General features: G+C 36.9%; 1 protein-coding gene across 4 annotated transcripts in view; it reads left to right on the forward strand.

Annotated features, from left to right (window-relative positions):
* The window catches only part of ARL15 (ARF like GTPase 15), a 441,334-nt gene that overhangs the window by 197,823 nt on the left and 229,844 nt on the right, over positions 1–13,667 (forward strand). For all 4 annotated transcript variants that reach the window (XM_073014768.1, XM_007972278.3, XM_037994658.2 and 1 more), the window contains one exon: positions 6,745–6,953. In XM_073014768.1, the coding sequence (XP_072870869.1) occupies positions 6,745–6,953 (209 nt within the window). The remainder of the gene's footprint in view (positions 1–6,744; positions 6,954–13,667) is intronic.

The raw sequence follows: 13,667 nt of genomic DNA on the forward strand, positions 1-13,667 counted from the left end.
TTTATGTTTCTGGTACATACCCAGTTCTGCAAGGAATCTCTCATTCAACATCTGATATTAAGAATTCCTTAAACATATTTACAATGAAACTTCACTCTACTCATAGTTAGGCCTTTCTCAGAGTTCTTTCGTAGTATTTGAAAACATGCAGCCATAATACAGCCATAATACAGCCTGTGCTAAGCACCGTACTAAAAACACGAAGTACATTAACCTATGTTCTTTGGGATACTTTTGGATTCTATCCTGTTTGTGAACCTTTATACTGTTCTGATACCCAACAGAATCAGTACCCAATACAAAGTTTGTATTGACTACTTAGTGGGAGGGCTTAACTTACTTTCCTATATTTTGGCTTGTTTTGTTGTATGGGTGGGAAAGTCCATAATAAAAGTTTGAGTTTAGATATGTATGTCTTAGTCCTGCCTGAATTATTAGTTGTTTATTAAAAAAAAAGAAAGAAAAAGAAAAAGATTGAGTCTGTTTAAAAGATGAAAAAAAGTCCAAAGAATCACCAATCTAAAAGACTGAGGTTTTGCAGATGGGAGGAGTTTAAAAAGAATTTAAAAGTATTGCGTTTCTTCTCCTTCTCCTTTTCACCTCCCATGCTGGGAAGCATTCCTCTTAAAGTATTAACAATACTGCTGAGGTAACCTGTGTTCTAAGGCTACAACATTCACTAAGATTCGAATACCCATTTACAATTCAAATTCTCCCAAACTGGCTTGTTTATGGGTTTCCAGTCCCATTGAGTTTTCCAGAAGGAATTTATTCTTACTTACTTTTATTTTTTAAGACTGTGGTAAGATGATGGAAAGAGGAGAACAGCTGAACTTCTCACCCTGACTCTTCCGCCACCACAGTGTGGCTGGCAGCAGTCTTGGTTGACCTGTTGCAGAGTCCTTCAGCAACTGCCCTCTGGGGAACCACAGTTGGATAGGGTTGACAGCAGCCCCTCCTATACCAGCAAGGCCTTGTGCTCTTCCTTTCAAAGACAGAATGAGATCTCTGTATCTGCTCCTGTCTTAGTGGTTTCTTGTGGTCTTTTATGTCAGCAGTCACTGATGGAAATGTCTAGAGCGGTACTGTCCAATGTGGTGTTTTAACTTTAAATAGATGAAACAAACAATTCAGTTTCTCAGTGACACTAGCCACATTTCAAGTGCTCAATAGCCATGTGCGGCTAGTGCCCACTGTACTGGAAAGCACAGATGTAGAATATTTTCATCACTGCAAAAATTTTAACTGGATAGCAGTGGTCTAGAGATCAGATTTTCCACAGGGATAACTTTGAGTACCTGTTTTTATTGTTGATTCCTGAATATCCCTGTTTTTAAACTCATTGGTTACATCTTTAAAAGAACTACTGTTTTAAGGAACCTATTCATAGCCTTTTAATTTAATATGAGGGAACCTGGCATCTTTTTGGTTGCAAATTGTCCTAAAATTGGCTTGAGTAATAGGCATTTATTGTGCTGACATAATAAGGAGTCCTTATAATGTATGTAGGTGGTTTGTTCTGCTGCTCAGGGATGTGCTTGAGGACCCAGGCTCTTTCTGTTTTCCTATTCTGACATCCTCAGTGTGTAGATATGTCTCCTTCAAGGTTGCTAGAAGGCTGATGCTGTTCAAAGATTCAGCATATCACTCAATGATATCTAAAAACTGTAAGAGAGGTGGCTCTCTTTGGGCATCTCTTTTTATTGAAAAGCAGTCTTTTTCAGAGGTTCTCCGCAGACCTTTGCAGACCTTTGTTAGGTCTCAGTTGGCCAGATGAGTACTTGGGATTTTTAACCTCTATGATGATAGGCTGGCTTCGCTGTGAGCAGTATAAAGACTGAAATTTTTGTCTGTTTTGTTTCCTGCTGTTTCCTCAGCACCTAGAATGGTGCCAGGTGCTCAGTAAATATCTGTTGGATGGATGTATTAATGAATAATGAGAGGATGTTGTTAACATCTATAGTGTGCCACAGAAATGAATTTACACAATGAGGACTTGTTATGCTCCTGTGTTCTCCCTCTACTCTTATTGTGGTACCCTGAGCCAGACTCTCCTGGTTGGCCCTCCTGATGAGCTTAGATTCCCAAGTGTTTATTCCAACTTTTAGTGAGGCAACATTGGATGTATAATTAGGACATTTGGCACCACCCTCACCCAGCCCCACTACTGTTAGGACTAACCCCTTTGCTTTTTAATCTAACTGTACAAACCGTAGACGAGGTTTGAGTTTGCTCTTTAACCATGTTATGTTGCAATTGTAATTTAAGTGACACAGAGCATGGCATTTTCAGTCATTAAACTAAGAGTGGCCCTAGCCTGCTGTAAGACGTCACTTCCTGTGTTTGTTACTTCTTTTGGATTTGGTTTGGGGATTGAGAATGTGGGCATCAGACAGGTGTCCCTAACCTTCCCAGTTAGGCTCACTCCTCAAAACACCTGGCAGCTGGGTTGATGACACAGCCAATTTTTATTTTAATCTGGTGACTAAACCATGGCCCACTAAGCTGGACTGAATAACTGCATACCACTCTTCACCTCGTTGCTGGTGAAGTGCCCTGGTCTCAGTATGGGTTAGGTTGCTGCTGACCAAAGCCATGTGCAGAAGGCAAAATGGGAATTTAGAATTCCAAGTTGTGTTGATGATGAAAGGAATGCTAAGACTGGGCACGAGACTGGGCAGGAGATTAAAGAAAAGGGCCTTTTCACTATTAATATATTATTCATACATTATGTCATATAAGGGACATTTTTTAAAGTTATGGTATTTCTCTTTGCGTTTGTGTGTGTGTGTGTTTGTGTATGTCTCACTATTTTCAGGTACCATATGTACTCATAAATGTGGCAAATGAAAACATAGTTTCTCACTGAAAGAGTTGACTGCAGAAGTTGAATTTCCAGGTGTCCTGTGTTTCCAAAGGACAAGCTCTATTAAAACATGCAACCAAATTCTCTTTATATCTGACTCACTGGACACCATCTAATGTGTGGACATATTTGCTCTGCCTGCTGTATTTGCAGGCCTCATTGTAATTTGTGTTACTTTACAGGATTTGATAGTTTCAGTTAAGAGGAATAATGGCTTTCTAAATATCTCTTTAGGTCCTAGCTCAGAGACTTGTATGGATGGAATAGGTACTTAATAACTATCCATTGAATTAACCAGTTGGGAAATGTTTTTGGACATATTTCCATTAATGTATGTAGGCATTTACTTACCTTTTGTTCCAATAGGTTTCCATTTCTTTTCTCCTAGCTTATGTGGTAATATAGTTCTTTATTTAGCCTCATTGCCTTTTTAGTCCATGACCTCTATTTCGAGCACATTAGACCTAAATGTATTTATTAGGTGTGTAACCTTGGACAAGTTACATAATCTTTTTGTGTTTCGGTTTCCTTGTTGATAAAATGAGATTGATAACAGTATTTACCTCATGAGAGTCATTAGACTGTCATGGGTAAGTGATTTAATATACATAAAGCACTTTGAGCAGCCACCATTCATGTCAGAACTACACTAGTTGGTCAGTTGCAGCCATTAGTTGGCTATGGATGCAAACTCAATAAAGCATTCTGTGGGTATTAGTTGGCTATGTGGAATTTACAATAAAGCATGCTGCATTGATTCTTATTATGAAAACTGTGTGCTGCACATCCTTTGTGTTAGTGAAATTTATAACAAGCTTGTGTACAGATACACATACACACTATTTTTGTTGTTCTAAACACTTACCAGCGGGTAACACTGCCTCCAGTTTTGTCCCTCCAGCTTATGGATGGTTCTCGAGCATATGGGTAGTGTCTGGATGTAGCCTGTACCAGATGCTATTGGTTTCCTACCCAGATCTCCTTTACTGGGCCAGTGCATCCATCTCCCAGCTGCTGCGAGTATTGGCTGGTAATGACTCACACCTGTACCCTTCTCCAGAGGCCTGCCCTTGGCTGACAATAATTGCCCCAACCAAATGTGTTTGGGAGATTATAAGATCATGCCCCATCCCCCTCCTGTTCCCCAGGGGTGGCTAATGACTATACAAGGGTGTAATAGCCCAGCCCCCTTGCCTTTGGACTAGACAACTTCTGTGGTTCAATCCTTGCTGTAGAGTTCCTCATCGCATCAAGCTGAGGCTAGATTTCTGAAACAATGTCTTTGCCTAGCTTCTTCTCCCATTCTAGCCTACTTCTTTCACTTCTAGTTTCTCCTGACAGCACTCCCTCTAAATCAGGTGTACAAGAAATGCCATCTCAGGCTCTGTGTCTAGGGAACCTGACCTAAGATGTTGCTTATCTCAGTACCCCTGCTGTTTTCTTAGTTCCACCACCACCTAAGCCACTAATTCCCTACACTAAATGATCTCTGGCTTACATTCCCTCTTTATTTTTGTTTTGTTTTCTTAGTTGGACCCTGCTTGATATGCATCAACCCTGCTCATATCCCATGTCTTCACATATTTAACGTTGCTCAACATCAAATGTCCTTGATCCTCTTATTAAATACATACCTAGTTATTTTTGTGTAGTATAATGGTGAAATCACAGATTTTAGTACCTGAAAATTGGTTTCAAAGCCTTAGTCAATTATACTTCCCTCCTTAGATTGTTGTAAGAATTGTATGAGTTTTTCTTTTTAAAACACTTAGTACCTGGAAGATAGGAAGTGCTTAATAAATGGGAGCTGTTTGGCTACTGATATTATTCTTTCAAGACATTTGCCCCTCTGGGCACCATGGGGTGTGCCTTTAGTCCCAGCTACCCAAGAGGCTGATGCAGGAGAATCACTTGAGTCTTGAGTCCAGCCTAGGCAACATAGTGAGAACCCATCTCAAATTTAAAAAATGAAATTAAAAAAGAATTGCTCCATTTTGGGTGAAATGCCTATCTCTTGCTCCCAGAAGACCTAATGAGTGCCTCTATGACAGCACTTCATTGTACTCTATTATAATCTTAGAGTTTTCTTTTCTATTTCTCCCAGAAAATATAAGCTGCTCAGTGTCATCAGTGGTGTGTTAGCTCTCTGGGAGAGGAACAGACTTGATATGTAGGATTTGCTGATTTCCATAGTGACAGTACTTTCACCCTGATTGATTTCAAGCTACCAACAGGATGTCACTGAGCACAGAGTTGGGAAGAGAAGCAAACAGGTGACCCTTGCCAGCCAGGCCACACCAACTCCAGTCCCCACTGTTTCCCTAACACATAACATAGTATGTCAAACATAGGAGCTAGATGTTCAGTGGATGACTGAAATACAGTTATTAACTGGTTAGGACTTGATCATATGCAATAAATTGGTGAAATTCCGTGAAATCTAGTTGTCGTTATGTAACCAGTAGCACCCCTTTTCTACACATGCACACATATTGCCCCTCCTATTATTGAATGAAAGTAATGAAAGCAGTCACCGTGATGTAATGGGAAGTGCCTGTGCCTTCCCTGGGCAGATTGTCTACCAACTCATGCAAATCCCAATTTTGTGATTTATTAGGTACATGACAAGGGATCACTTACTTTACCTCTCTCTGCTTCAGTTTCCTCAGAGAGTTGGACTAAATAATCTCTAGAGTTTGTTCTAGTCTCAGATTTGTAAAGCTTAATTAGTATATACTTTTACTCCCTCTTTCCCTCAATTTTCATCATTCCAGTACTGAAGTTTGAGTTAGGTGTTGTGCTATATAATGGAAATACAAAGAGGAATAATATACGATATGCCTTGGCAGACGAGATTCTCCATGTTTTTTTTTTAATTTTTTTTATTTTTTTCTTGAGATGGTGCCTCACTGTGTTGCCCAGGCTCAAGTGCAGTGGCACGATCTTGGCTCACTGCAGCCTCCACCTCCCAGGTTCAAGTGATTCTCCTGCCTCAGCCTTAGCCTCCCAAGTAGCTGGGATTACAGGTGCCCAAGGCCACGCCCAGCTAACTTTTATATTTTTAAGAGAGAAGGGATTTCACCAAGTTGGCCAGGCTGGTCTTGAACTTCTTACCTCAGGTGATTCACCTGCCTCAGCCTCCCAAAGTGCTGAGATTACAGGTGTGAACCACCACACCCGGCCTCTCCATATATATATATATATTTTTAAATAAACATCTTATCGTATTGAGACCGTAAGTGCACTCTTGTCGTCTGTTATTTTTCCTCATGAGTTATGAAGCCAGATTCATACAAATGTATCAAAGGCCATGATTTTAGTTTTTCACAACCTTTAGCACTTTGACACATAGAGCTATTGTGCTAATAGCTCTCTAGGTGAAATTAAACAAGGCTGTCCTGATCAGCAAGCAGTTCTGTTAAAAAATATCACCAAGGTAATGTTAATGGTTTGGAAAGAAGCCTTGTTGGATGTCTAGGTCATGCAGCTCTCTGGGTCAGATTCAGTCTCAATTTGTAGAGAGTACAGTTCTTTCGAGACTATTAAAGTCTGAATTTTTTTTTTTTTTTTTTTTTGAGTTTAAGTCTAGGAGGTTTTATCCTGGTTCTGTCACACATATTTTTATATAAAAGTCATTAAGAATGGCTTAGATACTGTGTCTTCGTTCAAGGCCAAATCTGCCTATTGGCTCTACTGCCTTCTTTGTTCCTATCCACTGTGATCTCTGACTTTTCTAAATTCCTGTTTTAATCCATACCACAGAGTTTAGCACTTAATTTTTAAAAGATACATTGGTTTCTAGTAGAAATTACTGTTGGGAATGTTTTTGAGTTGCTGAAAGCTCTTTTTAAAACGAAAATTTGTTTTGTTTTTGACAGGGGCTGATAATATCCGGAAATACTGGAGCCGCTACTACCAAGGATCTCAAGGGGTAATATTTGTATTAGACAGTGCCTCTTCAGAGGATGATTTAGAAGCTGCTAGAAATGAGCTGCACTCAGCTCTTCAGCATCCACAGTTATGCACTTTACCCTTTTTAATATTGGCCAATCATCAAGACAAGCCAGCAGCTCGCTCAGTACAAGAGGTATGTCTCATTAATATGACAACTCTTCGTCTTCCTTACTTGTACTTTTGCTGCCACATTGCAACCTGGAAAAATGCATCTAATTAGGAATGTGCTGGTTATGCTGTTTTCAACGTGAAACCTTAGTTTTCGTAGGAAGCAGAAAGCCTGTATCAATCTGTTAGCATTTGTTTACATACCTAACCCTACTTGGAGAGCACAGTTTTCTAGCTATTTAGCAATGGTTAGAAGATGTTTCTGGTTATATTTTTCATCTATTCTGAGAGGCTAAAGGCCTGGTTATTTACTGTTGTTGTAACCTGTGGACTTAGTTCATTCTCTTCTTCAGCTTTTCTAGGAACACATCATGAGCATTCCCATGCATTACTTGCCCTCAGATGTCATGTTCTTGTTCCTCTGAAGTGTTCAACGTTGACTAGGAGTCATGGATCCTATTCTGTAATCTGCTAGGCTGAAAATTGATGTCTTGTCTTGCAAATTCCATGCCATCAAATACATTTCAACATGGAACAAATGTTTATCTTCCTCATTTAATTTTATTTCTTAGCTTGTATTTCTCCTATAAAAGCATGAGACTAATTGTGGGCAAATAGTGTCTCAGTCAACAGAGCCTCTGATTCATGGTACTAAAGTAATGAGATATGTGAGTAGTTTTTAAAACTTAAATTGTAGTGAATTATAATGTAAGTACAGTGAAATCAAAACTCTTGATGTATTCCTTTATACTTGTAACTTTCAGGATATGTTTTCCCCTCTGCTTCAGAAAATTGCGTGCTTCCTCAAGTGATTTTGGAATAAGATGATTAATACGAACAATCTTGCCCTTCAGCCAAGAACATAACATGTTCTAACTCCAGACCTCCCTCACACTTAGCGTGTGACCCACGGCAGATAGCCTTATTCCTGTGCCTGGCTTCTCACCTATAAAATGAGAATAATGCAGTTTATTATGATAAGTTAATAGGATTAATTCGGATAATTTACTTTGAAGTTTAAACACTTAAGTAGAAGAACCATATAAACCAAGTAAATAGAGTTTTCATTCAAATTTTAGAAGCATAATAAAAAAAAAAAAAGGCAAGGACCTATTATTCAACAGACAGAGCTTGTGTCTCACTTTAGTTGCCTCATTCAGCATTAAGTACGTAGCATCTTTTAAAGAATAGAGTTTGCAAAATACCTTATAGATAATATTAAGTAATTAAATAAAAAATAGCAATGAAAATCTATTCAGAAAGTCATGAATGTGAAGATCTTCAGCATTATAATGATGGTGTCTCCTAATGTGCTTTTAAGACCTTTAGTAAATTTTTTAACTTCTCAGCATCAGTTTTTCTACCTATAGAGTAGATGTAATAGTATGTTATGATGGGTAGTTTATTATTATAAGGTTGTTTGCTGAGGATGCATCGTTATTCCGCTATTCATTCTGAAAAATCTGGTAATATGTATGTGTGCACTACTACATGTAGACAGTATAATGTGTGTGTGTAATATATACATAATTCATATACATATTGATAAAACATAGATACAAGTTTAACTTCAGATAACTTTATTCAAGTTATTTGCAACATCTGAAAAAAGATTTTCTTTTTGCTTGCAAAGTTATGAACCAGTTTATCTGTTTTCCTTAGACATCATATAATTGAAACTAATGTATCTTTAAACCTAACATATGACTTATGGTTACCCTCCATAGGAATGAAAGATGATCACATTGAATAAAGGAAACTTTTAGCAATTAATTACTTCTGAGTATTCCTTGTGTATGTTGGCTGGCTATCTTTCCTAGGTGAAGAGCAAATATCTTTTTCCCTCTTTTTGTAATTCATCTTTCAGTAAGACTGATAGCTATAAACGTAGTGTTGTCATAGATATGGTCTGAAAATGATTCTAAACTTGTGTATACTGGAGCATATGTGACTTTGAGTTTCCTTTTTATTTGTATCCATTTTAAATTTACTTTTCTCAAAACTTTTGCTTGTGATGGAATTTGCATAATACAAATATGGGGACTGCTTTAAGTAAAGCATTTTTTCCCATGATTAAATAAACATATACCAAACAGGTGCATTTCTACACTTTAGACTGCTTTAATGGGATACATGGGCAAATTCCATTATAGGTCTTGAAGTTTATGGAAGCACAGTGACATGGTTATACTTACTTTGGGTCTGGCCTAAAAAGAAAGGGATACGTCCTAGGTTTTTCCCGTTTCTTGATGACAAAGAAGTTTCTCTGTGTAGTGTATTAAAATGCCTTGTTGAAGTGCTCTCAGGAATGTTTTAAGAATTAAATCAATACCTTATTGTTAGCATAAAAATGGAGTTGTGGAACTGAATCCTAAACATTTTGTAAACAATAACTTTAAAGTGGTTGGGAGCAGGCATTGGCATTATAGAAGAGGCAGTGAAAGATTGAAAAGTGAGCAAAGTCACGTGTTACTAGAAATATATTTAGATAATGGTTGTCTTTTTATTCTCTCTTTCATAAAGGTGTTGCACATCCTGGGCCCTATTGCTGATAAGCATTTTTATTCATTTGCACCTGCTAATTTGTGTATGTTTTATGGAATTTCCCAATGCTGAAAAGATGATGTTTTACTCTGCAAAATACTTGTGAATTTTAGGCAAAATACTGATTTCTCAGAATCAAGGAAGATGCATTCAACTTACCAAAAAGCACTAAACTCTGATTCAGTTAGAAAAGATAATCAGTCATAAAGGCTATTGATTCTTCTTCTCACTCCATTGAAATTATTACATTTTATGTTTAATGCAGAAAATGTGCAATAATTTATCCTGTCCCTGGAGTGAATCTTTACAAACACACTATTGCTTGATGAGCATATCAGGATACTGTTGACTTCAGAAGTGGGGAGAAGGCAGTGAAATTCAACAGAGAAAGTCGAATTTATCTCCAAAGAGAATAAAAATCATAAGGAAGTTATATATGTAGTCCCCTCCCTTAGTATGAGTTTTGCTATGTGTGGAGCACTGAGTTAAGAAATGAAGACAATAGTTAACATTACTATATAACCCACAGACAGAGGGCAACATGCCCAATTATTTTCTTGCCCTTTCAGAAGCAAGTGGAGTCTTGTACATTACGTATTTTTTCTTTCTGTAATATACCTGGTAATGACCTGTGTTTAACTTACCAGAATTTTAAGATTTTATGACTTGAGAGCTGATAGTGAAAACATGTATTTTTAAACAAGCTTAAAAAAAAAAACAACAAAACACTAGGAAAAAGAACACCCTTTACATACTGTCTGAAAGCCAAGCAATTCTTGCAGCAGATGTTTGTTGTATTCACTTTGGGGAGGTGTAGTTACCACAGTTTTCCAGAATTTACTCATATCAACTATTTTTCTCTATAGAAAGCATTCGAGAAAAATTTATAATTTTGTCAAGAGGCCCACTTGATACATTAGGGAAAATTCTGATCTAATTTAAGTGATAAAGCTATAAAATGAGAGAAATCTTAAGGGTAAATAGATTGGTTTCTCATTTGTATTGAATTGTAATTGTATCTAATTTGTTTTACAACTCCCATAGGAGAGCATACTTCAGTTCTGAAGTTATTTAATAGATCAGGAGGATTTTATGAGAAGTTAAGTTGATATAGTAGCCAATAAATATAATCCTATTTTCCTTCTACACAGTTGCTGATTATGATTCTTTTACCTCCTGTTTTTTAAAATCTTATTTTCATTTTATTGGACATTGTTGTGTCTTATAAAAGGACACGTTTTGTTAACATGAAATAGTCTTTATTTTCTAGCAACGTCATCTGATGTGATGTTTGTCTATATCCTTAATCCAAAAGTATTTAACTTTTTCAGAAATAGTACATAAAATGTACAGTGTTAACTATTTGTTGAATATTTTCTATTAAAGTGAATACTAATTGAGAAATAGGAAGACTGTGAAACAGAGTTCTGAAGCAGAATTATAAGGTTGAATGACTCTATTGGTGCCAGGGCCCATTAACACAGGAAAATACAGCTTCTAAATTAGGGTGTCAATATTAAAGTTAAAATTTGTGATCAGGCCATTTCTCAATTTTTATGCAATTTTAATTCAGTTTGTTATTGTGATGTGCATCGACCTTGGTGTTATGTTTGAAAAACAAAATATGAGCCGGGCGCGGTGGCTCACGCCTGTAATCCCTGCACTTTGGGAGGCCGAGGCGGGCGGATCACGAGGTCAGGAGATCGAGACCATCCTGGCTAACACGGTGAAACCCCGTCTCTACTAAAATACAAAAAATTAGCCGGGCGCAGTGGCGGGTGCCTGTAGTCCCAGCTACTCGGGAGGCTGAGGCAGGAGAATGGCGCTAACCCGGGAGGCGGAGCTTGCAGTGAGCCGAGATCGAGCCACTGCACTTCAGCCTGGGGGACAGAGTGAAGACTCCGCCTCAAAAAAAAAAAAAAAAAAAAAAAAAAGGAAAAACAAAATATGCAAGAAAAGTATTTGCAAGCATTTTTGTAATGATATAAACATTACTGGTTTTTTAGACTATGTTTTATTTTGGTTATAAATATTCAGATTTTTTTGAACAATGCATTCATTACTCTGTGTCATGAATAGTTTATTTGTTTATTCAATTTTCACTTTTTAGTATTAGACATCTTCTGGAAGAGGGTGCTAGTATGTTTCTATGGTATTTAACTATCACTTAATTTATAGGTGATTGTAACTACTTATTTAATTATAACTACTTATTTATAGGTGATTAGTTCTACATTGTGTACTTTTTTTTTCCTTTCTACGAGGGATCAGAGTTTTGAAAGACTGAAGTTCTTGGGCAATCTGTGTCCCTAGATAATAAACTATGCTTTAAATTATTTTATATTTATATTGCTTGATAACAGATCATTTCTTTTTTGGTAATTCTATGAAGTACTATCTTCTCTGACTTCATGTGACAAATCTTTTATTAAAAAATGCAAAACAGTGTTTAAATCATGTAAAATACTTAGCTTAATTTAATACTACTTTCTGTATATGTAGAGAAATATGTTTGTAAAATACTCATTGGGAAGTGTCATATACTTTAAATCTTAAGAGTTTTCCAAGTGCCTTGACCTGCCTCTTGGCAGCATTTTAGAATACTGATTTGATTTCACATGGAACAGTGTACATACCTATGGTGTGAGCAGTTTGGAAATTCCCCTATGGGACATATACTTATTCTAAAATGATATGAGAGATACAAACTGTTTTTTGTTCATTCCTTACAGATGTACTGCACGCTGTTAAAATTAAATCTTGAGGAAACAATGAGAGGGTTTGGAAGTCAATTTTCCACTGAATGACTCAGCTATCTCTTGAAAATATTTATTTCAAGAGAAGTAAATATTTCTGAATTAGCAATCATTTCATTAGGTACAAAAATGTCATTATTTTAAGTGAATTTTGAAGAGTAACTTTTAAGCTGAAAGTACTAAAACAGCCAGAATATTTTATTTATTATACATTCATTCATTTTTTTCTATATGCATTCTTTGAGAAAATTAATTTTGTATACCTGATTTTCTTGATTCTATGTCTAGTCACCTCAATCTCACTATTTTTTCCTTTGTATACCTGTGTTTCTTATATCCACCAAGCAATGTGATTAAAATGTGCCTTGTCCACCAAAAGCAAAATTTTCATGAATAAATACGTTATGTAAGAAAGGTCCATTTTATCAAGCAAATTATTTAGGTGAGGGTAACAAAGTAATACATCTCAAAATATGACAATGTATAATAATAAAAGGAATTTTTTATCTTCCCTTTTAAAACCCTCATTCCTTTCCACTATCTTCCTTTCTTCAGTCACATACATATCTTCATTTTATGTAAAGTGAACATTTTGAAGCCTCTTTCAATTCTTACTCTTTTTTATTCTCCACATCTAGACTTTTCACTGTCTCATTCTCCCACTTCTTCCTCTGCAGTGCTTCTCAGAGTTTCCTAATAGTTTACACCCCCAGAGCTCCTCATTTCTCACTATTTTTCAACACAGAGCAGAAAAAGCAAACTTCCTATCAATTTTTCATGATACCCATATTTTAAAACCTTCTAATGTTAAAAATCTTTTAATTCCTTCTGGAATCGAATGAAATTCCACAGATCTTATATGTTAATGTGCATTGAATTCCTTTTTCTTGACACACTTATGCTTGTCTACCACTCACTATTCCTAATTCACTAGGAAAACCCCTGATATGGTTTGGCTCTGCCCCTGTCTAAATCTCGACTTGAATTGTATCTCCTAGAATTCTCATGTGTTGTGGGAGGGACTCAGGAGGAGGTAATTGAATCATGGGGGCCAGTCTTTCCTGTGCTATTCTTGTGATAGTAAGTCTCACGAAATCTGATGGATTTGTTAGGGGGTTCCGCTTTTGCTCCTTCTTCATTTTTCTCTTGCCACCACCATGGACGAAGTGCCTTTCGCCTCCCACAGTGATTCTGAGGCCTCTCCAGCCATGTGGAACTGTAAGTCCAATTAAACCTCTCTTTCTTCCCTGTCTTGAGTATGTCTTTATCAGCAGTGTAAAAATTGAGTAATGCAACCCCCTCAAGATTATGTATCACATCAGGAAGTCTTCTTGAATGCCCATGCCTGAGTTGGGCTCTCTCGTCTGATTTCCCTTGGCAACCTGGGCTAATCCAAATCGTAATATTGGAATTTTGCCTATAACTTTTCTGTCTACTCC

The sequence above is a fragment of the Chlorocebus sabaeus genome, chromosome 4 (genome assembly GCF_047675955.1).
Source record: "Chlorocebus sabaeus isolate Y175 chromosome 4, mChlSab1.0.hap1, whole genome shotgun sequence".
NCBI lineage: Eukaryota > Metazoa > Chordata > Mammalia > Primates > Cercopithecidae > Chlorocebus > Chlorocebus sabaeus.